General features: G+C 41.4%; 1 protein-coding gene across 4 annotated transcripts in view; it reads left to right on the top strand.

Moving 5' to 3' along the window:
* Positions 1-25,047, top strand: part of HMGA2 (high mobility group AT-hook 2) — a 227,434-nt gene that overhangs the window by 185,711 nt on the left and 16,676 nt on the right. For all 4 annotated transcript variants that reach the window (XM_061639812.1, XM_061639811.1, XM_061639816.1 and 1 more), the window contains one exon: positions 16,742-16,774. In XM_061639812.1, the coding sequence (XP_061495796.1) occupies positions 16,742-16,774 (33 nt within the window). The remainder of the gene's footprint in view (positions 1-16,741; positions 16,775-25,047) is intronic.

The following is a 25,047-nucleotide window of genomic DNA, read 5'->3' as shown; positions in this document are numbered from 1 at the left end:
GCCTGGTATTGGGCAGGAGGGACAGGTTAGGTATTCTGCTGGTTTACTGCTCACCTTGCCTCCTAGTAGTCTCCCTGCCTGAGCTGACAGAGCTGGTCACGGGGTGGTGGTGGTGCTGAGGACTCCCAGACTCTTGGTTCTCGAAGACTTAATATCCATGCTAAGGCCACTGGCTCTGGGGCAGCTCAGGACTTCATGGCCACCATGACAACCATGGGGCTGTCCCAACATATTACCGGCCTAATGCATGTGGCTGGCCACACTCTGGATCTGGTTTTCTTGACTGGGCAGAAAGAGGGTGATCTGAGGGTGGGAGATATTAACATCCGTCCTTTGTCATGGTTAGATCAGCTGCTGTTGAAATTCTCAGCAACTTTTCATCTCTGCAGAGGTGGGGGAGCCATTAGGATGGTCGGCTCCCGGAGGCTGCTGGGAATTTTTTCATCTAATATGACTAGCACTCCTGTTGAAGTCCTAGCTGATCTGTGGAAAGCCCAGATGGCCTGGGCTGTTGACATGATCCCTCTTGAGCACTGTCTCTCACTTGATAGAGCCCATTTGACTCCTTGGTACATACCAGAGCTTAGGGTAATGCAACAGGGAGCTGGCTTGAACGCAAGTGGAGGAAAACTGCAGGTGAACTCAGTCAACCACAAGTAATGCCCATTATTGAGCCTACTCAGTGGAAGTGAAGGCAGTGAAGAAGACAAACTTTGCTGTTTCCATTGCATCCTCACTGTGTCACCTAACAGAGCTCTCCGGGTCGTGTGGGGCCTTTTACAGTCTAGCCCAAAGGAGGTAGGGGAACCTACAGTGGCCTGCTGTGACTTGTTTGCAAAATACTTTGAGGGTAAAATCACTTGCATCTACTGGGATCTTGACTCTATTGTTAAAGCAGATTAATCACAAGGGGTGTCCAGAGCTGTCTAGTCTTGGTGTGATGGATGTGTTTCAGTTGATAGGACATGGACAAGACACTTAGCTCAGTTTGGGTGACCATTTGCGCTCTTGACCTTTGCCCTTCATGCTTGATAAAAGCTAGCAAGGAAGAGATGGCTGGCTGGGCCAGGGAGGTGATTAATGCCTCCTTACAAAAGGAGGTGGTTCCCTCCTGCCAAAAAGAGGGGCTGCTAAGACAATTCCTTAAGAAACCCTCCCTGAATCTGGAGGATCTAAATAATTATTTATCGCCAATGTTCCATTCTTGGGCAAGGTTCTGGAGAATGTGGTTGGAGGCCAGATCCAGCTCTCTTGGATGAAACCAATTTTCTAGATCCATTTCAATCAGGGTTCAGATCCAGTTTATGAGAGCCAGTGTTGTGTAGTGGTTATGGTGCTGGACTACGACCTGGGAGACCAGGGTTTGAATCCCCACACAGCCATGAAGCTCACTGGGTGACTTTGGGCCAGTCACTGCCTCTTAGCCTCAGAGGAAGGCAATGGTAAAACCACCTCTGAATACCGTTTACCATGAAAACCCTATTCATAGGGTCGCCATAAGTCGGGATCGACTTGAAGGCAGTCTATTTCCATTTCCATTCAGACCCCGTTTTGGCACAGAAATTGCCCTGGTCACCCTGTATGATGACCAATATCAATACAGAGATGGGGGAATGTGTCCATATTAATCCTCCTTGGTCTCTCAGTGGCTTTTGATACCATTGACCATGGTATTCTCCTGGAGTGGCTGTCCGAGTTGGTGGTGGATGGCACTGCTTTGCAGTGGTTCCAGTCCTACTTGGATGGTCACTCTTGTAGGGTGATGCTTGGAGGGTAACATTCAGCCCCTCCAATGTGGAGTTCCACAGGGTTCAATTTCCCATGTATTTAACATCTACATGAAACCACTGAGTGGGGTCATCCGGAGATTTGAAGTAAGTTGTCAGCAATATGCTGATGACACACAGCTCTATCTCTACTTTACATCTCTAGGGGCGGCAGTAGATGTGCTAGAATGATGTGTTGCCTCAGTAATGGACTGGATGAGAGCCAATAAACTGAAACTGAATCCAGACAAGACTAAGGCACTGTTAGTGGGTGGTTCCCTAGATTGGATGGAGTAGTTGTGGCCTGCTCTTGATGGGTTACACTCCCTCTGAAGGAGCAGATACAGTACATAGCTTGGAAGTACTTTTGGATCCAGTACTGTCACTTCAGGTTCAGGTGGCCTCAGTGGTGTGGAGTGCCTTCTCTCAGCTTCAGCTGGTGACCCAGCTATGACTGTATCTGGACAGGGATAGCCTGACATCTGTTGTCTATGCTGTGGTAATCTGTAAATTAGATTACTGCAGTTCATTATATGTGGGGCTGTAGAAACTGCAGCTGGTGCAGAACTCAGCAGCCAGACTGCTCACTGGAACAAGATGGTTTAAGCACATAACACCAATTCTTGCACAACTGCATTGGCTACCAATTAGTTTCTGGGCTCATTTCAAATTGCTAGTTTTGACCTATAAAGCCTTATATGGCTCAGAACCCCAGTACCTCAAGGACTGCCTCTCCCAAATGTACCAACCTGGACCCTGCGCTTGGCATCGGAGGCCTTTCTTTGTGTGACCCCTCTGAAGGAGGTGCGGAGAGTAGCAACCTGAGAATGGACCTCAGTGGTGGCCTCCCGTTTGTGGAACACTCCAGGGAGGTATGCCTGGTTCCATAATTATCCATCTTTAGGGGGCAGGCAAAAACATTTCTCTTCTCCCAGGCATTTGGTTCTTAACTTTGGAGGGTTTCTGTGAGTAGCCTTCCTAAGAAGGCTTGCTCTACCAGCTTATATACTGTTTTTTAAAACTGTGTGTGTGCATGCACACATGCTTTGAATGAACATAATTGTGTAGAAAAGTGACTAACAAATTTAATTAATAAAATACACACTTGCACATGTGAATCAACCTTGGTATAGCTACTGTTCAGGGATTTGTGCACAAGAAAAAAAATATTTACTGAATCCTGCCCACTCAGCCCGGATTGTCTAGTTAAGACTAGCTGAGTTATCACCTCAGCTCCAGAAGACTTGAGGGCTTTTTTCTTAGTTGGACACCAGCGGTGTCACTAGGGGGGTGCGGGGGTGTGGACCACACCGGGTGACACCATCAGAGGGGGTGACACCCAAAGCCGCCCCTAGGCACCTATCTCTATCTTCAGCCCTGCAGCGGCCATCTCGCCAGCCACTTCCCTCTAGGGGAATCTCCCGCTCTTCAGCTGCAGAGCGGTTTTCCCCCCCATCCTGCCTGGCATGCCCACTCATCAGCTGTGAATTTTAGGCGGGAGGTTTGAATCCCCTGCCTGCTCTTGGGCTGCGTGCCTGAGTGGCTTCCCAGGCAGGATGGGGGAAAAACCGCTCTGCAGCCAAAGATTGGGAGATTCAGACCTCCAGCCCAGGCAAGCGCTGCCTCTGTAAACCCGCTGCATGCTTCAGTGGCGTACCAAGGGGGGGTCGGGGTGCAGTCAATCGGGGTGCAAAGATGGAATAGGGTTACCAGATGTCTGACTTTTGGCTGGAGTTTCCGGTTTTGGGGTGTCCCCTCTGGGTCTCCAGCTAACTTACCTTAATCTCCGGACTCTCAGCTTCAATTAAAAACAAACAAAACTAAGTTTCTAGGTCGTCTGGTTCCCGAGATATACACCAAAATGTCAGCCCCCCCCCCCGGCGACTGTTTAATCTGTTTTTTAACCAATCTGGATAGCAGCTTTTAGCCAGAGCTTGGAAAAGTTACTTTTTTAAACTACAGCTCCCATCAGCCCCAGCCAGCATGGCCACTGGATTGGGCTGATGGGAGTTATAGTTCCAAAAAATAACTTTTCCAAGCTCTGGTCTCTAATCCCGCCCTTTCAGGATTGTAGCCAATAAGGGGAGCCCGGCTTGTGATTTGTTGACCCGGGCAGTGCTTAGGCTTCATTACAACGTCAAAATGGTGGTTTTGAGGTCTTCAGTTTGAGTAAGTAAGAATATGGGTTAAAGTTTTTTTTTCTCTTGTGTGTAGCAGTCAGACCCTGGGCTGTTGGAGATGGCAGTGCTTTGAAAACCTTTCCAATATGAAAGCTTTAATCCAATACTTGCTTTTCTGGGAGTAAAGGAATACTGATCCCATGTACCTGGAGTAAACCCCATTAAATTCATTAGGACTTACTTTTCAGTGGACATGGTTAGGATTGTGCTGTAAATTAATGGGACTTCTGAGTAAACATAACAAAGAATTCTATTGTTTTCTTACCGAATTTTCACTTTAACCACGTGAAACTATGTAAATGTAAAATACATTTAGGCTGTGCATATGATATTGTAATTTAAAGGTGTAATTTTAATTTTGCTAGTTGTATATGTCACTACTATTGCCATTACATTCAGTGATATACGGGAATTACGATTTACGAGTGACATTAGTACAAAAAACATTACTAAGGATTCTGTATGGTCTGGTACGGGAGGAGGTCCATGGGGGTGACGCCATGAGTTACCGCACTGGGTGACACCAACCCTAGTGACACCACTGTTGGATACTATACTCATTATTTTGCACACCATCAGCCTGAGCATCAGTTAGGTTTGGACATGTCAGTTAGGTTTGGACATAAGTCTGTTAATATAAATAGTCAATTATTTTTATCTGATTAGTTGTTTTATCATTATAGGAACATCATTGGAAAAGACTAGATGTTATCATACAACATAATTTCTGGCTCTGGTTTGGTGCACAAGCGTTAACAATAGTTTGCCAATTTGCATATCATAGCAAACTATGGTTAGAACTAAACTGGAAACTGAGAAGGAAACTGCATGAAAGGGATTTTCCATATCTGATGTAGAATATTGTCGGAACTGATATGTCATGTAGATCCATGCAACAACTGGGGCTCCTCAGTTCAGACTTTGCTTCCAAAAGGCTTCAAACTTGACAATGCAGATACAGTTTCTTAATATTTTAGAGTATTAATTTTTCTTAAACATGTTGGTGTTAGTTTAGCCCATTTCACCTGACACAGTAGTGACAGTTTTATAATTATCTGTTTTCTTTCTGTTCTTACAAGGCTATTGGAAACAGTGTGTCACAGAATCAAGTCTTCATTCAAAAGTCAACCTTTTATTAGCAGAGTAGAGTTGAAGGGACCTTAAAGCTCATGTAGTCCAATCCTCCTTCCCATGGAGGGAATCCACTACTACAGCATCCTTGCTAAATGGCCATCCAGCTTCTGCTTAAGAACTTCCAATGAAGGAAAGTCCACCAAATGTTTAGTCAAAATTATCAGGAAGTTCTGTCCCAACATTTAATCCTTTCTTGAAAAGAGCACCTATTGTCATAGGACCCTCTTCTAGAGCAACAGAAAATAAATTTGTTCTATCATCTATGTGACAGCCTTCAAATATTTAAATATGGTTATTATATCACCTTCTCATTGTCTCTTCTAAAGGCTAAACATACCCAACTCCTTCAGCTTTTTCTAACAGGACGTTGCCTCTAAGCCCCTCACCACTTTTGTCATCTCCTCTGGCCATGTTCCTGTTTCTCTATATCCTCCTTAAACTGTGATGCCCAGAACTGGACAAAGTACTCCAAATGTGGTCTGATCAAAACAGAATAGAGCAGTGCTATTATTTCTGATGATTTGGACACTGTGGATTGTGTCCAGACTGTTAGTTGAACTAAGGTTCCATTGAAATCAATGGAACAAGTTAGTCATGATGTAGGTCCCATTGTTTTCAGTTGGAACTAAGTGAAATCAACTTAAGTTTGGTTCCCAACCTATACGTCTGTTGTAACCGAGAACTGCATTAACCTGTTTTAGCTGCTACATGGCACTGCTGATTCTAGTTTAGCTAAAACCCTTAGATTCTTTTTACATGTGCCACTGTCAAGTCAGGTGTCACCTATCCTGTATTTCTGCATCTGGTTTTTCCTACTCAGTGCAGAACTTTACATTTATCTCAGCTGAAATTCATTTTAATCGTTTTGGTCCAGTTCTCCCCCCATCAATATTTTCCTGAATCCTCATTCTGCTTTCTAAGGTATTAGCTGCTCTTCCTAGGCTGGTGCCATCTGCATTTATTTTAGCAGCCCCTCCATCCAAGTCATTTATAAGGTTGTTGAATAACACTGGGCCCAGAACAGAACACTGCAACACCCCCTGTCACTTTTATCCAGGTTGATGAGGAACTACAAGGCCATCAGGAGACTGTGCCTTTTGAATATGCACTAGAACACAGGAAGCTGCCTTGTACTGAATCAGACCATCCATCCATCTAGCTCAGTATTGTCTACACTAACTGCTGGCAGCTCTCCAGGATTTCAAGCAGGAGTCTTTCTCAGCCCTACCTGGAGATGCTGGGGATTGAACTTGAGACCTGCATGCAAGGTAGATGCTCTATCGCTGAACATGGCCCTTCCCCACTGATTTAGTATATCTTTGTTTCTGCTTGTATTTGGATCAATTGCAGGAAAGTTACTTCACAATATAAAATAGTGGTCAGCAACTAGTTTGGACAGTAAGTCAATCTAAGAGTAGTCAGAGTATTGAGAGGTCAAGTTGCTTTACTCCTCCACCTTATTCTCTTGCAACCAAAAGGCTGGAGAGGTCAAGAGGGAAGCAGACATCCCAGATTCATTCCACTCTCTGCCTGGGATCCTGGAGAACTGCTGCCAGTCCTTTCCCCATATGAATCTGCCTGGACCCTGAGATCATCATCTGAGGCCCTTCTCTGTGTGCCACCTCCAAGGGAGGTCCAGAAGGTGGTGGTGGTGAGAGAATGGACCTTTTCTATAGCAGCTCCCCATTATGGAATGCTGTCCTGACAGAAGCCCGTGTGGTGCAAACTTTGTCATCATTTCAGCATCAGGCAAAGATGGGCATTTGGGCAGTACCAATAACTGGATGTTCTGAATATGTTTGTAAAATGCCTATGCATTTTTATTGTATCTTTATTTATTTATTTATTATTTGATATATATATCCCGCCCTTCCTCCCAGCAGGAGCTCAGGGCAGCAATTTTGGTTTTAAATCACTTCAGGACTTTCTGTAGTGGAAAGCAAAATATACATTTAATAAATCTAAAACTAATTAATAATAAACTAGTCAGAGTAGACATTACTAGGCTGGATGGACCAATAGTCTTACTTTGTATAAGGAAATTTTCTATTGGTTGTATTCAACTAACCTCAGAGTAGTCCCATTGAAATTAACAAACTCCAATTAGTCATGGGCACTAATTTCGGTGGGTCTACTTTGAGTAAAAGTTAGTTGACTACAACCCATAGTTCCTACAAGATTGTAGGAAATTATTTAGCCTCATAGCACTCTTCTTCAAATAAAAACAACAAAAAGAGGGTGGTAGTTGACTAAGTCATACTGAAAGTAGACCCATTGAAATCAATGGTCTTAAGATAGTCAAGGAAAATTATTTCAATGGGTCTACTCTAATTGGATACTGTGTAGAGAGCTAAGGTTGTTAAGCCAGGCATACATATGATGAACAATATTAACAATGCACATACCTTAGCCATTTCAAGTGGATAATGCTTTTAACAACACATAGACAAATTAATGTAGCACTCTGGGTTTGTTTAGCTTTGAATCCTGTTTGACAAAGAAAACATACAGTTCTGATTGTGTCTGTGCTCCTTAAGGATAAGAGGAAAAATATGATTCCTTATGGGTTGCTCTGAACATTCCCAGCTTGGACAGGATCCATCCCACATAATGCAATAATGCACAGTTTATACATGAGAGCAATTGTATATCAGAGGTGTTCAACTGAGGCAGATGCTTCTACCCTTCTCCTCTCTCTGGTCTGCTTAGGAAGAACTCTGCTTGAAATGGCTGAAAAAACATCTGTAATGCATAGTAGTTGTGGCAGTAGGAGCAGATGTACTGAACTGGTGCTTCTTAGAAAGACTTGGTAGAGCACCTGTCTTTTAATACTGCCCAGTTCTTTGGAGAAATAAGGTCAAAAAAAGAACTCATTTTTTTTAAAAAATGTTATATATATTTACATTTTGTAGACTGCCTTGACAACAACTAGTGGGAAAATGGTTTATACATCTTAAGGTTAGAATGACAGAATGTATAAATGGATATGAACCTTATATTCCTATTACATATATATTACCTAGAAAAACTCTGGTTTTTATGAGATGATCAAAACAAAAGTCTTTTAACTTCTTTCCTTTTTTAAAAAAAGAAGTAATATGGGTAATCAAGAATAGTATAATTTAGTACTGAGTCTAACATGCTTGATTTTTTCCCAAGCATTTTAGGAAAATCTCATCCGCATTCAGTAAGCTACTTTGGCCTGCTCTCTCTGACCCACTGATGCAAGACACAATAAGCATCAAAACATAATAGAATATCAGGAGCAGAGGTAGATGTTAGCTGGTGGCAAGAAATTAATTACATGAATTTTATTCCTTTTTGTTTCATCATGAATATCTCTATGAAATGACAACCATCCAAAAACAACAGAATGATCTTTCTGTGTGAACATCCTTCCTTTTTAACAGAAGATGCCTGAAGCAAAAGAATGAGAAAGTTTAAGCAAATAAGGAAGAAGGATGGTAACAAGATATCACAGTTTTTAGCTGTAGGTCTCACAAGTGTAGCTCAGATTGCCACTAACCAAAAATTATTACCATATGGGTGCTATTCCACTGTCCTATATGGCACTAAGAAGGTCAGCCAGGGCATCATCCTGACAGTGCCTGATATGAGGTATGAGGAAAGTCAAATATGCAGTGACTCATCTGTTAAGGAATATTTTTCCTAATCTCAGTCTGTTACTGATTGGTTGCTATTCAAACAGGTATGGACGGTTAGTATCTCCAATGAATAAAAAGCTTTTGTTTTAAATAGAATATGCTGCCTTTATAAAAATGCTGAAGTGTCACATGCAGCTTTACTTCAGTATGATTGAGTCCTTCCAGACAATAATGGAAAGACATATGTATTAATCATACAATCGATGCTAATGAAGATTTTAGAATGTATAGCAGGTTTAGTCCTACATATTATATGAATATCATATGAATATATGAAGCTGCCTTATATAGAATCAGACCATTGATCCATCTAGCCTAATAACATCTACCCTAATTGGCAGCATCTCTCTATTGTTAGACTGACTTTTGTAATCGGAACTTAACCCTGTTGAATATGCTTGTAATATCTTGGAAGTATCTGCAATTTGAATCGATGTTTTGTGGGAATGCATTTGAATTGGAAAAGAGTCATCCATCAAATCATTTTTGGGGAGTATTGCTGTTCTCCATAACCTTAAAAGTAAAAGTAATATTTATATTGCAATTGTACTCCCACACTGCTACCCCCTGAGATCATGTGGGTTTTCCTATAAAACTAGGTCCAGAAGAAGCTAAGAGAAGTAAGTTTAATAAACCCATAAATAACATTTGAATGATCCTACTTGTATCATTGGTATTAAAGCCCTCAAATGAAGCCAAGAAGAACAAAAAGGAAGAAAAGGGGTGGGGACTGAAATTCCACAGGTTTTGCCAAAATTCTCCACAGGTTACTATTGTCCTGGTTTATGAGTCTGTACAGAATATTGTGAAATCTTGACAATATCAGGGTCAGATGTTAGGATGGATTCCAGCCACTCATGACTCCGTGTTCACAGGCACCAGGGTGCCTAGTTAACTGCAAACATGAGGTGCAAAAATTATAACCTTTTGCTCCAAAAACTAGCGCACATACTACTTTAGTGAAAGCACAAACATCACTAACAACTTGGTCCTATAAACTTCCCCTTAGTCAGGTGCAAAAATAAAACTAATGGGGCTTTAGGATTGGCAAAGGTCTGGGACATCACATATTCCCTCCCTTATTCCTTCTTTCTTTCACAAATCCCCGCACCCTCTTCTACTCATGTAGTGTTACGTGCAGCCATTGTCAGCTTGTGTTAAAAAGAGCCTGGCTACACAGTCATCTTCAGTTGGTTTTGATTAGGAATGTGTGAAATGGAACACTTCCATTCTGAAACTGTTCAGGGACTCCAACATCCAGTCTGTTCCAACATGGTGTAATTCCTGTTGGAAATCCAAATTTTGGAATGTAAGTGGTAGAAAGAATATAGTTGTTTGGTCTTTTTAAAACAAAACAAAAAACCATAATTGTGAGAATATAGTTGTGAGGATATCTCCATTCAAATCAATACGAAGACTGAAAGAGGCTCTAGCCAAAAAATGCCTGGTGGGACACAAAAATTATTCACTGCTGAAGATCTTTGAGGTAAGAGGTTCTTCAAGAGTGAGTTGCTTTTTGACACTTATCAAGCAGTTTTGACAGCTTCTTTGAATTTCCTTATTACAATTACATTATTGCCAATTGCACCATCTGGTCTTTCAATATTTTTAAGCACTTTAGATATCCAGGGGGAAAATACACAGAATCCAGGGAGGAATCTAGTTGAGGCAGATTCCATAACTACCCCTAGTTTTAGTCATGTCTGTTAACTATGTTTGGTCCACCACAGGTCGCTGCTCTTGTGAGTTCAGGCCATTGAACTGTTTAACAGCATGAGTTGGCAATTCCCTCACCACTCTGATGGTCTTGAGGCAAGGCACTATATTTCAGTTTCTTGTAGCGTTGACAAGTCTCAGGCTTTGGTCCTGGAACTTTGGTAAGGTTTTGAGGTCCATTCGGGGCTGGGCTATCAGCTAGTCTCAAGGCTCTACCTTTGAATCTTGCATCTAGCTGTTTTGTAGCAGTGAATGAGTAGTTTAAAATAAAATTAGTTTTAACATGACTTTAAAATATCCATTCATCATTCTGAAAGAGAAACTATTGCAGATGTTTTTTCCAATATTTCTCCAAAGTTTTTTTTACTTGAAATATTGAAGAAGGGGATCTTGCAAAAAAAATGAGGGGAAGGCAACCTTTTCCCATGAATCTTTCCATTTTCCTGAGCTTTCAGATTTCTAGTGCCACCCATTTAGTGGCAGGCCACATCCTCAGGCCCTTCCTAGGTATCAGATTTTTATCTTTCAAGAGCTGGCAGCCCCATAACATCAGAAGGTCTTAACCCTATAACCCTATGCTCCCATCAGTCTCAAACCTTGGGATGCCAGAGACCCAACAAACCTAGTTTCCTATTACAAATATGGGTATAATAATACGTCTACTTTACAGGTTAGTTGTAACTATATAAACTATATTTGAAAAGCTTTGAGCATTTTGCAAACGTGCTATATATAAAATAAAACATTAAATAGTATTATATCTGGAAAAGGGTTTTCTTTCTCCAACATTGGATCACTCCCCAAGGAAATCAGCATGAAAAGATTACTTTAGGGTGAGAAGTCGCAAACTCCAGGGGCCCATCTCTATATTCAAAGTGCCTCCAGTTTGTCACAGTTTTGCAGGAGGGATTCAACCACATACCAGAACCTTAGGTAAGCACAGTTAAAGTGGATAAAGGGGCTCCGTCTTCCCAGCACAACAAATCCACTTTAAAAAAGAACCAGCTTTTTTGCGATTTGGAAAGTGACTGGGAAATGCATTGAAGTGTGAGAATAAGGAATGACTAGGAAGACACATCAACACCCCACAAACAAATCAGGATGAATGCAGCATGAATGCTCATGGTTGTATAACCTCCTTGCAAACAAATCAGAACAAATGCTCAATAAAGACCAAATATAATCTAACCTTAACAAAAGCTTTGTGCAAGCAAGTCAAGATGAATGCTCAATAAACAGGCCATCTGGAGAGGCCCTCAGTATCCCCGCCTTCTCTCAAAATGTGTGTCATACCTCCCTGCAACCAGATCCCTTTAGCTCCTTTCTTTTTCCTCTGTCACCCTTTTTCAGCACCATGTCCAGTTTGCATTGGTATGTCTTGGAACTATTTATTACACAAGTAGTTTAGCCTTCCCCCTTAAGTAAGCAGCTGAGCATTAATGCTAAATTCCAGTATAGTTTATATACTGGAAAAAAAGTGAACTAGTTGGGATGTTAACATTTTGGATTGTCCTTTACAAACCCTCACCTCTGGCCAGCTCAAAATGTCAGGCTGTCTATTCAAAACATTCTTGCAAAGACAAAAATACTTTTTTGTTAATTGGCTTGTTTGTTCATTGTTTATTTAAACCTTAATTACTAGCCTTTCTTCAGGATTTAGTTATATTGCAGTGGTCTGTCTCACACAGGTATCTACTGCAAACCTTGAGCTGATCAGTCCTTTGCCACCCTTTGGGATCTGAGGGCTTATCCCCACTGCGATTTACTGTGTATCTGGTGCTACTGCCATCCTCTTTTAATTTGCCTGGTTCACACGACATTGCAGGCAAGTAGAAGCTATCACATAGTTTTCTCCTTTAAATCCATATTAACCCAATCCTGATATAATCTGAAAAGGGAAGGAAAAAACATCTCCACTTCATATCTCTAGGGCTTGCAGAAGCTTTGCTCCGATGCTCTTAGGTGGATGTGTCAATCGTTTTCCTCTCCATGCCCACCCCCTCCTCCTCCCTTCATATCCCTTCATTCATTTCATATCCTCTGGGCTGAAGAGCAACTTCCGCCACTCTCTCCAATTTTCAAAGTAAGCCCTGGACAAGAAAGCGGGGGTGGAGAGAGAACGTCGGGGGGGGGGAGTTAAAGTCTAAATCACTCACAGCGGGAGCCACTTTTTTAAAAAAAAAAACCTCCATCCCTGCCTCCATGTTATCATTTTGATCAAGTGAGTTTATTTTTTGCAAGCAATGGGCTCTGTTTCCAGAGTATCTAATCCCCCCTTTTCCCCCAGCCTTTTTCCATGGATGCTTTCATTGCAAGAAAGGGAGGGGGTCTAGTCAGTTTCACTGTTTCTTGTCAATAGCACGCTGAGGCACTCTCCCAGCTTCAGCCTTGAAGCTGGAACAACTGCATCCTACTTGTGTGAATGGAAAACAGCGGATTGGAAGCTACCATTGAGCAAGATGTGTGGACCTTGAAAATCTATTATGCTGGTAAAAGCAGCATCTTTAGTACAAAGTTAGGCTCCCGTGTGGATAAGCCCTGAGTGTTGTCAGAAGACTCTTCATTTCAAAAGACCTTGCTCCTTTTAATAATCTCAGCCATTAGTATTCCTTCTACCTCTTTCCCCTTTCTTGCTGATTACACCTGTACACATGTTTACTCCAAAACCACACCAGATCCACAGACATTCTTAAAAGCTGGCTGGTTTCTCCTGCTCAGAAATTCCCCTATTTCTTGGCTAAGTACCCTGCAGACTGCAACTCAATGAAATCCTCTGAAACAGCTGCCAAGTCACCAAATTTTCCATGAATTAGGTCCTGACACTTCAGTGAGAGGAAAGACAATGTCTGAAACAAGGCCAACTCTGGCTCACTGCCTAGTATGTGTCACAGTAATTCTACCAGCTGCCCTTCCACACAGTGCTGCATACTTTATAGACCACCAAGCAGATCCCTGAATACTTCAGTGCTGTTTGGGGTTGGAGCTGCCAGTATGTTTTCTCAGCCTCTGGCACCCAGTGGCTCCAGACTGGACCCAGAAAGTTTTTGTGCATGTTTGTTTGGGTTTGTTTTTATTTTTATGAATGGCTGTAGAAGAGGAGTCTGACTGAACAGAGGCACAATACTGCAGCCATTCATGAAAATAGCAAAAGGAAAACAGTGTACTTGGACTGATTGGATGCAGACCAAGGTTTATAGGAATCTTATTCATTCAGGCCTTTTGCTGTCTAAATGCTGATAACAACCTTGCCAGCTAGATTATTGCTTGTGATTTAGAAAGTGTGGACTTGTGATCTTAGATAGATTTATTATAGAAGTACAAACTACTTCAATCTTTTTTGGGTTAAAGTCTTCCCTATACCATTTTCTGCCTGAAAAAGATACATGCCAATAGAAAAGTCACTTGTTTTCATATTTCCACCAAAAAGGTGGTCCAGGAAAAAAAAGAAAAAGAAACCATGTTTTGATTACTTAAGTGCTCTCTGGCTTTTACAAGGGAAAACCTTGTGACTCAGATGAAGCTATTTAAGGGTTAAAACAGGGAAGAGATCCTTCAGTTCTCTTTTGATAAATTGAAAAATAGAAGATCTAACCCATGATATATAACATTCTGCTATTTAGTTGGGGGGGGAGATTTGTGTGACTTTGATCCTGCAGTAATTACTAAGGCAAATTTGAGAGTGACTGTGAATGAATGGGTGCTCTGTTTGAATAAGAACTCTCCTTTGGCAGGGCTGGAATTTATTCTGCAGTTCTGGAGTGTCTCCTTCCATGATGGCAAGGAATGCTTGTTCCGTGTGTTTATTGCCATGTCCTAATTCAGCATTTCCCAAACTTTCTACTAAGGGCCTTTTCAAATATTATGGACCCCACATAGAGGAGAGTAAAAACAAATCTGCAGGCTGGCACTATACATAGGTACTGTGGATATTCCCTGCATAGAAAGCCTTACAGCACCAAGACCCATCAGGAATATGTAGTATTGTGGGAATATGTAGGCCATTATCCACACAGTCAGATGTATCAATGTTATGATCTGTTTCAAAACCTTATTAGCCTTCCTTACATGGACCATCATGCTTCTATTTTTATTTTATTTGTTTTTCTCACATTTATATCCCACCTTTCTTCTGTCATGGAAATCAAAGTGGCATAGATGTGGCTTCTTAGCTGCCATCAGTAATGGAGGGCAGATGATTTTTCCAGTGCTTTATTTTTCCATGGAAAATTTTCCATTTCGTAAGTTCATGAAGAACAATAAATGGATGCCAGTTGCAAATAAATATTAGGCAAGCTTGGCAGTTTCAAAGTTTTTAGCTTTGTTTACCAAATAGTAATTCAAATAAACATGCAAAATTCAATCACTCTCTAGGGCATCCAAAAATCCAAATTGCCCAAATATGCATAGGAAAATTTTCCAGGAAAAAAAAGCCACATAAACAGCAGCCACCCATCCAGAAACTGACCAAACCTAGATCTGGTAGCTTCAGCAAGGTGGTGGCCTCATGTGCCTTCAAACTATACCCTGACACTAAAAGTCACATATAGATTTCTAGCCATCTCTAATACCAAGTCTAGATTAAAAGGCACAGACAGTGTGATGTTATGCAGGGGACCCTGTTCTTAATTGAATCAACTCCATTCTGCCCTGCCCTTAAGTTTTGGAGTATTCTGCTATTCATGTCAGCCAAAATCACATTCTAAATAATTTTCCCAGTGGTACAGGGCCAAAGCTTTCCTGTCTTGTGACAGTACAAAGGGTATATTCTCCACATCAGGAAATTCCAAGATAATATTTATGTCAAAGAAAGACATCTGCATCCACCTGGGGCTCTGCTTTATACCAGCAGGTTTAGCAATGGACAGAATGCAGAAGTAGGAACATAGGAAGCTGCCTTTGAATCAGACCATTGATCCATCTAGCTGAATACTGTCTTCATTGATTGGCAGCAGCTCTCCAGGGTTTCAGATGGGTCTCTCCCAGCCCCACCTAGAAATGCCGGGGATTGAATTTGGGACCTCCTGCATGCAAAGCAGATGCTCTGTCACTGTGCTAAGGCCCTTCCATATGGCTTACTATAGACTAGCAAGGATAGGTTTAACTGGTGGAACAGGTGAGGCTATAGTGTTACAACAAATAATTTGCTGAAAAAGTGACTTTGAGGAGGGATTGGAAAGAGAGTTGGCATGCCAAATCAGGAGTGGGGGCAGTATTCTGTCAAAATGGGCAGGATTTATTATCTGAAACTATGAAGTAATTAAAAATAAGTTGCCTTTCTGAAATTCTTTCCCTGACAGCTGAGTAGGCATAGTCAAATCACACAACTCTGCAAAGGGCATGATTTTCAGATTGTATTGAGCAGTGGCATTTTATATTTTAAAAAACTAGCATTGCAGAATGAGACGAAATATGATGGTAGATGTCAAGACAGTCTGATGGCAGACTAGCCTTTAAGCCAGGATGGGTGTATACAACTTGTGGCCTACGAGACTAAACATAGCCCACCTACCAGATATTCTTCAGCTATGTTTTTGTAGCCACAGGGCATCCTTATGTCCTACTCCAGAGGGTACAGTCTTTTGTCTGTAGAGATTTGGCTCCTTTGTCAGCTCCTTGCATAGTGAGTGCTTAGTTGAGTAAGCTGTGATGTCTCTGTGTTAAGCAATCCCTCCATGCTCCAAAGGGACTGAAATCAGGCCCTTCTTATTCTAACCAACATTGTACTTTAGTCCTCATTTTGGTAGAGTGAAAAGAAAATTGGTCATGAATACATTTTTTTTAAAAAAAAAAATTCCCCACTGAAGTTCCAAATATAAAGGACATATAGTATAGGAATCTTTTTGAAAGAAAATAATGTTGTACACAATATGGATGGACTCAACACCAGCTATGGCTAGCCAGCTATCTTCATGGAAATATTATACAAAACGTGCAGCTAAATTAGACTAAATGTAGAGAATGCATAAATAATATCTGACTTTCTAGCTGTATTGTTGATGTGGACCTCATTACTGTAAAAATTACATGCTTCTGCTTCCCATCTATATAACACACCAAGAGGATGTGTGTCATCTCACACATCATGCTGAAATTTGGGGCTTTCCCCCTATATGTTACATCAGCTTTCCCAAACCTGGTGCCCCCCAGATGTGCTGGCCTACAATTTCCCCAGGCAGCATGGCCTAACGGGCACCAGACTCATGAACTCTTTGTTACATGGTACCAGAAAATAAAGACTTTTCTTTGTTGTAATTGATCTAAATTGTTTGTTTTTTTACAGCCACAACAGGTGATCCAGAAGAAGCCAGCTCAGGTAAGAAGTGTATGTGTGAATGATAACTGGTTATTAAATTCATTCAATTCAGACATCTGTAATGCTAATTTGACAGTGACATTGGCATATAATGAATAGAAATATATGTTTCACACTGAGGATCAGATAATTAAGATTTTATGCGAATTAAACAAGAAGTCATATTTCATCAGGTGCATGTTAGTCAGTCTTAAGTTATAATTATTTATTTATTCCATTTCTTTACTGCTCAATAGTGACAAAATAGAGGTTAAAACCATAAAATACAATAATAGTAATAATTATAATTTTAATTCTAAAAAAATTAAAACAGTTACATAATAAAACCAACAGCAGTTTAAGGATCTAAAAAGAGTGGGAAAATAAAAAGTTCTTAAAAGGGTACAACTACTGAAAAACCCTCTCTCTAGGAGCCACCACCTTACTTTGTTCAGCAGGGACACCTGTAAAAAGGCCTCAGAAGATGGCCTTAAGATATGGGTAGGAGATGTTCCTTCAGGTAACCTTGCCCCAAGATGTTTAGGGCCCAGAACCAGACTGGCTGATGTGCAGATGACAGGGCACTTGCATAATATAATAGCATTTGCCAGTTCCAGTTAGCAATTTTGCTGCCCTGTTTTGACCTAACTGAAGGTTCTAGACCAGCCTTTCCCAACTAGTGGGCCACCAGATGTTGTTGGACCGCAGTTCCCATCTTTCCTGACCATTGGCAATGCTGGCTGAGGCTGATGGGAGCTGTGGTCCAACAACATCTGGTGGCCCACTAGTTGGGAAAGGCTGTTCTAGACAATTTTTAAAGGCCTAAATATGCATTGCAATAATCCAAGTTTGGCAGATTAAACAGGCATTAACCCCTCTTTGCCACGCGGTCTTGTTTAAAAGGACGTATTTTATCACTTTTTCACTTAATAGTAGATTAAACGGGGGCCTTGAACCATTTTACTGATCCCAAACACAGAACCAGGGCATGGTAGTTATTACACATTGCTTAACATGGAATATGGCAATAGGCTTTTGTATCTCTGTAACCATCATCCATCACAGTTTCTGCAACCATCCAGTTTGTGGAACATGACAGTCTGAAGCAGGGAGCATTTTGTGTCTATGGAGACTCTCTGCACATTTTAGCACTCTTTAACATCCATGGAGACTCTCCATGGATGTTAAAGGCTCCTTGCTTTGAATTTCTGTCTTTCAGAAGTTGGAAGGCAATGAAAATGGCAATTGAGGGAAGATAACTATTGGGTGCATTCACACTGCCTCCTCATTTGTTTAGTAATGCCTGAAAAGGATTCAAGAGAAATATGAGGACAAATACATGCTCAATACCTATCAGTATGTGTGTCTTTCCTGACCATTCACTGAGTTGCTATTATGTCACAGAAGTCTGGATATCAGAGCTGTAAGAGCTCTGTCTGCAGTTTATTGAGGACATTACAATTCTAAGCATGTCCACTTGAAGCAAAATTGGGACAGTAAGAAAGGGGCAAAGTGTGAGTGAGAATACTGACAGAACTAGTTGTGAATAAGAGACAACTAGTTATGGGTACAAGAGCAAGCTCCCAGCTTAAATAATAGAATAGTAGAGTTGGAAGGGGCCTATAAGGCCATTGAGTCCAACCCCCTGCTCAATGTAGGAATCCAAGTTAAAGCATACCTGGTCCAGCTGCCTCTTGAATGCCTCCAGTGTTGGAGAACCCACCACCATCTCCTTAGGTAATTGGTTCTATTATTGTACTGCTCTAACAGTTAGGAAGTTTTTCCTGACTTTCAGTCAAAATCTGGCTTCCTGTAACTTGAGCCCATTATTCTGTGTCCTGCACTCTGGGACGGTCAAGAGGAGATTCTGGCTCTCCTCTGTGTGGCAACCTTTCAAGTACTTGAAGAGTGCTATCATATCTCCCCTCAGTCTTCTCTTCTCAAGGCTAAACATGCCCAGTTCTTTCAGTCTCTCCTCATAGGGCTGGGTTGACAGTCCCCTGATCATCCTTGTTGGCCTCCTCTGAACCTATTCCAGTTTGTCTGTATTCTTCTTAAAGTGTGGTGTCCAGAAGTGGCCTAACCAGTGCCAAATAAAGGGGAACTGGTACTTAACATGATTACAGAACTATACTTCTGTTAATGCAGCTTAAAATAGCATTTGCTTTTTTTGCAGCCACATGGCACTGTTGGCTCATATTCAGCTTATGATCAACAGCAATTCCAAACCTTCTGGCATGTAGTATTGGTGAGCCAAGTATCCCCCATCTTATAATTTTGCATTTGGTTTCTTTTACCTAGGTGCAGAACTTTGCACTTGTTAAAATTCATTTTGTTGTTTTGAGCCCTTGTTGTTCCAGCCTATCAAGATCCCTTTGAATTTTGTTTCTGTCTTCCAGGGTATGCTAATAACCATTTGCTGCATCTCCTCATCCAAGTCATTAATAAAAATATTGATGAGCATTGGGCCCAGTGCTCATCAACATGCTACTTTCCCCTGGTTTGAGAAGGAACCAATGAGGAGCACACTTTGAGTATGATGCTGTAGCCAACTGTGGATCCACCATCCAGCCCACATTTAGCTACCTCGCTAATCATAATATCACAGGACACTTTGTCAAGAGCTTTGCTGAAGTTGAGTTATGTTATGACCACAGCATTCCCACAGTCTCCCAGGGAGATTACCCAATCAAAAGCCTAGTCTGGAAAAAAACTCTGGGGGATGCCCCTGATGTAGGAAACAGAGAAAATGTAATGGGGGAGCAGGAGGGGAAAGCACTTTGCAAATGCTATTATCTTGGCCTTCAGTACAGCAATATAAGTGATTAGTGGGATTAGAAGGAATTACACATGCCTCATGGTAGACAGGAAATGAGAAATATCAACAGCCATTGTCTGTCTCATGGATGGTGAGGTGCTCAAAGGCCTGAAATCAAGGGAAATCCCATGCTCCATAATAGAAGGTGACATATCCTGCTGGTCAGCTGCTCATTGGGTCTTTCCAACACCTTCAACCTACAGAAAAATCTTGTGTAGAACTTGAAAGGGGAGGCTACCTTAGGAATCTAGGAAGCTGTATCCCACTGTGTTTGCCAGGCAGCTTTATAGATTATTTCTATATGAGCCCTGTCCTCCTCCACTTCTAGCTATCAGTAGGGTCTGGGAAGGCTCCAGCATCTTTAACTGGGATCCTGGTGGTCTGCTGATTCCCAGTGCTTCTTTTCACCCTCACTCCCAAACAAAACATTCTTTGCAATAGTTCACAGATTTCAGCTTGTCACATCTCCTAAAACTAAGCTGCTGGTTGTTTTTTTTAAAAAGTCATTACTAAAGAAATAATGGAGAGGTCCTAATTTATGGTTTTGGATAATCTTTCAGCAGTTTTATTACAAGTACGCTGATCAACAATCCTCCCCAGCAGTTCTTGTTAGGGAGTACTCTTTCACAACAAACCAAATTTCTTATTTCATTTGAGCATTGAAGACAATATGGAAATCTACAGCTGTTAGTGTAGAAATATTGATTGGGCTTTTAGCAGGGTTACCGGGTCCCAGGGTCCAACCTGAAGTTTACCTGAAGCCTATATTTTCTACTTGGAAATGAGTCCCACTGAGCTCAATGGAACTTATTCTCAGGTGAATGCATATAGAGTTGCAGTCTTGCTCTTCAAGTCTCCAGGAGAAGGTGTTAAAACTCATGGCAAGGCAATAGAAAGAAAGGAGGAAGCCATTTTTCTACCACCAGCAGCAGCAGCAGCATTCTTCCACCATTTCCAGCATGTACTTCCAATCTCTATTTCATTTTCTCCCTTTTAAGTGGAAATGAGTAACTGAGAAGTAGACAGCAAGATGTGTTAAAAATATATTTTGGAAATGCATAGAAAAGGGTAATTATTCTGCAGTGAAGATTGGCTTGAAAGACAAGCATGAGATCCCCCCCCTCACCATATTATAGGGGGGGGGAGAGAGAGAGAGCCTTAGAAGTCTTTTTTGAAGTCTGGAAAGGAATATGCCTGAGAAGGCTGTAATGCCTAAGAAGGATGAGAGTCCTGCCACAGTTTGGTCTCTGTCAGTTTGTCTCACTACTCCCTTCTATTTCATACTACCAAAATGGTCTTTAAAGGCAAATAGTTCAGGTTCAAAATTAACAAGAACATGAGCTCATGCGGACTTCCTAATCTGAGCTGTCTAAGGAAACAGTGATAAAATATAAACATAGGGACTACATGGAAGTTCATGGAGGATAATGTAAATCATACTACATTCAGAGGAATCTCTTCCTTGTCCATCTGTTTCCTTCAAAATATCCTCACAGATGGTTTTTCCATAAGGCATTCTGGATTAAGGTAGAAATATTCCACCAATGGGACTCTGAGATGTTAAGGCCAAGCATTGTAGTACCAAAGTGTTTTGTTGTGATTTGGATTAGTGCCCTATGTTACTCTAGGCCAGGGATTTTCAGCCCAAGGGCCACATTCTCTCATGAGTAATCTTCTGGGCGCTGCATACCAGTGGTGGGCAGAGCCAGAGGCAAAAAGTAGGCAGAGTAATGGATGTGTCTCTTACTTTTGTACAGTAAGGCTGCTTTCACACTGCACTTCATTCTGTTATTCTGACTATTTCTTACCTGGTAATTTGCGCATTATATTTGATCTTTCACATGATGCACAAGCTAGCTCCAGAATTCTAGTGGAATGTAGTGTAAGTTTAGCACTAATTTCCATGATAAATAATACCAGAAATAATCTGTTAGCAAGGCTGGGAATCCGGAAGATTGCCGGAGTTTATTGCTAGCTGCAGCCACTCATGTGACAGGCATCCCAGCATGCAGTGTGTTCCCGCCCTTTAGTCATGCCGGGGGGGGGGGGTTGCCTGATTAATGTTGTACCGATATTCCAGCATCGGTGCAGATGGCAGCAGCATTTCCCACACATACCCCCATCTTGATACAACTAAAACAATTTAAAAAGTCAGATCCTAAAGGGAGAGGCCTTTCATGGCAACGGGACAAGATCTTAGACCTCCTACACAGTGAGGAACACTGTGCATGGGTGAGGAACGAAAACAAGCCACGTGAAAGACAGTTGCGCAAAATGCTGGTATATCAGCTGAAAAAGCTGCTGTTCCTTAACACAACAGGTACTGCAGTGTGAAAGGGATTTTAGAAATAAGGACAGAAGCTCTACCTTTTTAATCCATTAAACTAACTCAATCAGCCCCATGTGTGAAAGCAGCCTAAGTTACATTAGAGTCATGGAAAAGTGTAAGGTTTCTACATAGGCAAAAGCACTTGAAGAGCATGCTGAGCAAGGCTGGTGAGGGGGGTAGCCTGGGGTAGAGGGATGGCCTTGGGAGACTCTCAAGTGACAGATGGAGACACCTAGAGGACCACATTTTGCTCCAATGTCCCTTCAGCTTGAGGTCCCCCACACATGCTCTAGGCTGTAGTCAGGGAGCAAGGAAGAAGATAAGGCTGCAAGCAAGCAGTTCAGAAGCACAGGCTGGAAACCACAGAGCATTCTATCTTTTGTGAAGTAAGACCTTCTGCACGGGCTGCTTAAGCAGACAGGCATCTTGCAAGTAAACCCTTGACCAGCACTTGTTTAGACGTTCTCCTTTTTGTTATCAGTCATTTCACAGCTATTCCATGGACATGTAGTAAAACCTTGTTATACCTCAGGGGTTTGGGGGGATAAAGGATGCACCTGTGTTATAGTGTTTCCGCATTATAATGAAAACTACACTGAAAGGTTCTTAGAATGATCTAAAAAAAAAAAACAATGAGAGGATCAGGTCAGAAGCAGAAGATACAATCAGAATAAATAAAAACAGTAACTGGTAGCAGAAAGAGGAAACCAGGAACAGATATAGGGCAGCAGAGGAAAAAAGGGAGAAAAAACCATGTGGAAAAAAGAAACTGCTGCCGCCATGGCTGAGGAACTAATCAGGAAGGGAAGAGGTGTAAAAGGGTAAAGTTGAGGGAAGAATAAATTAGCAAATTAAATTCCACAGACAATAACAAAAGGGCTTGAGAACTAACCAAAACTGCGTAGAAGTCTTGAGTGATAGACCCCTGGAAAAAAGCCACCAGGAAGGAAAAAGGGCGGGAAATGGGAGGTTGGGGGAGAATGTCAGGAGAAGAATTTAAAGAATGCTGCCAGGAAAAAGTGGCTCAGGGAAGCAAATGGAAGTACTCACCTCAGAAAGAAACACTGAGGATGAAGTACAAGGTAGAACAAACAGAAAAAATAAAGTAGAAAGTAAGGCTGATATCAGAGTGAACAAGAAATCTTCCCTGGTTGCATTTCAGCTGATGCTCACCCTTAAAAGTTAAAGCCAGCAAGTATAGTACTGACAGCAAGAGAGACACTGGAAGTGAGCAAAGTTGTTTGGAAGGGCAGGAGCCTACCACATTTTTCGGTCTTGTGAGTTAAAAGATGTGTTAACTAGTGTACTGTATATTTTACTTGGGAAACATGGTCATACTTGCAATATGTCTGATTCTGCTGTACATTGAGACACATTATATCAAGGTTCAATTGTACACGTCTCTCTTGGAAGTATATATTGCAACCAGTAACTGTTAAAGAGACTCATGAATGGAACCAACCAATATGCCATAACCCCACATCAGATACCCTAACCCTCAGAATTGTTAATCCTTAATACACTTTTCACAATCCTTCCATACATAAGTTGCTAAAAAGTATGGCAAAATTTGCAGGATTTATATTGCACCCTTCAATAAAATTCCAAGTTGGCTAAGATTGGAGCAAGGATTCTGAAACATCCTGTATACTAATAGTGAGCTAATTCTTTATGCTGATCCTTATGTAACTGAAACAGCACCATCTACATACAAGACAGAGGTATCAGCAGATTTTGTGGGGGCAGGGACTGCCAGCCATCTCAAAACAACAGTCTGAGCACTGTCTGAGTGCTTAGTAGTCTGTTGGAGGGGAAAGGGAAAACAAAGGAGAAGGGGGGAATGGAATTGAGTTTCCTAAAGAAGAGTATGGCTGGCTGGAGCCTTGAACAGGAGCACACCCCACTGCAACATTTTGTTGCAGTTTCCACTTGTATTAATTATCATGCATATGAAGACATTTATTTTGTCAGGAGTCAGAAGGTATGAACCTTTGCTCAGGATAACATCTTGCAGCACACTCAAGTTTGAAATTCTAGATATGTGTATTTTTAAGTATGTTTAGATATAGTTATTTCATGTTTTATATCAGTACTCCTATCTTTGTTTTCATCTCAAATGAAGTGACCAGTTTTCTTTAGAATATATAGCAGAGCCTAATATAGTCCCCCTTTTACTACAGTTCTATAAATGTCATTATCTTCCAGCTTTTAGACACATTGCAGGGCAAATCCATTCACTAAATCTTACTTTAGGGACAGATGCTTTCTAGCTTAGGGCCATGAAGACACTATGTAAAATTCAACAGTACCTTCAGACAGTTAAAGAACCCAGAGGATTTCCCATCTTGCAGCTGGAGAATGCAATAGCAGATTACTGGGAAGTGATATTCTCTCAGTATTAATACAAACTCTTAAATCATAAGATATGTGTACATCCACATGATAGCTGTGAAATGATCTATAACTATAGAGAGAACCCCTGCAGTGAACTTCTGTTAGAAAAGAATACCAGATCTGCTTGTAAGCCACTAGTAAGTTTAAGCATATCTTGCAGAAAAGTTAGGTATGTTACATATCTAAGGATGGAAAGGTTTTGTACCCATATTGAAACCCTTTCAGCTACTACCTTTTTATAATCCTATTTTGGTATTAAGTGGTGTATATATATATATATATAAATACATACATACATACTAAAACCAAATTGGTATTTCTAGTCAAATATGTTGTACTTTCTTGCTTAAATTACAAAATAGAGAAAAATAGGTCAGATTCCTTATTTACAAACAAGTTGCAACAAATATATCCTTGGCCAGAATGCCTTGTGGAAGATTATATTGTAAACTAATACAAAGGAAATAGTTATTTTTAGCGAAACATCATGAAGACTATCAAAGTGGAGCTTTTTTTAAACAGGACATACTTTATTTGCAGGCCTGGCACCAGAGGATGGCCAGGTTGGGCACTGGCCAAGGGTCCTTGTGGCTGAGAGGGGTCCCTGCTGCTGGGGATGGGTAGATGTAGCTCCTGCTCTGTGATCCATGCTAGTATCAGGTCATGGACCAGGCACTCTGCAACACAATGCTAGCATGGATTGCGGAATGGGAGCCGCCCTCCCAGGCAACACCCCTCCTCCTGCCAGCATGG

Source organism: Rhineura floridana, chromosome 8, assembly GCF_030035675.1.
Source record: "Rhineura floridana isolate rRhiFlo1 chromosome 8, rRhiFlo1.hap2, whole genome shotgun sequence".
Lineage (NCBI taxonomy): Eukaryota > Metazoa > Chordata > Lepidosauria > Squamata > Rhineuridae > Rhineura > Rhineura floridana.
The sequence above is the reverse complement of the archived record's forward strand: the minus strand, read 5'-3'. Positions and strand labels throughout refer to the sequence as shown.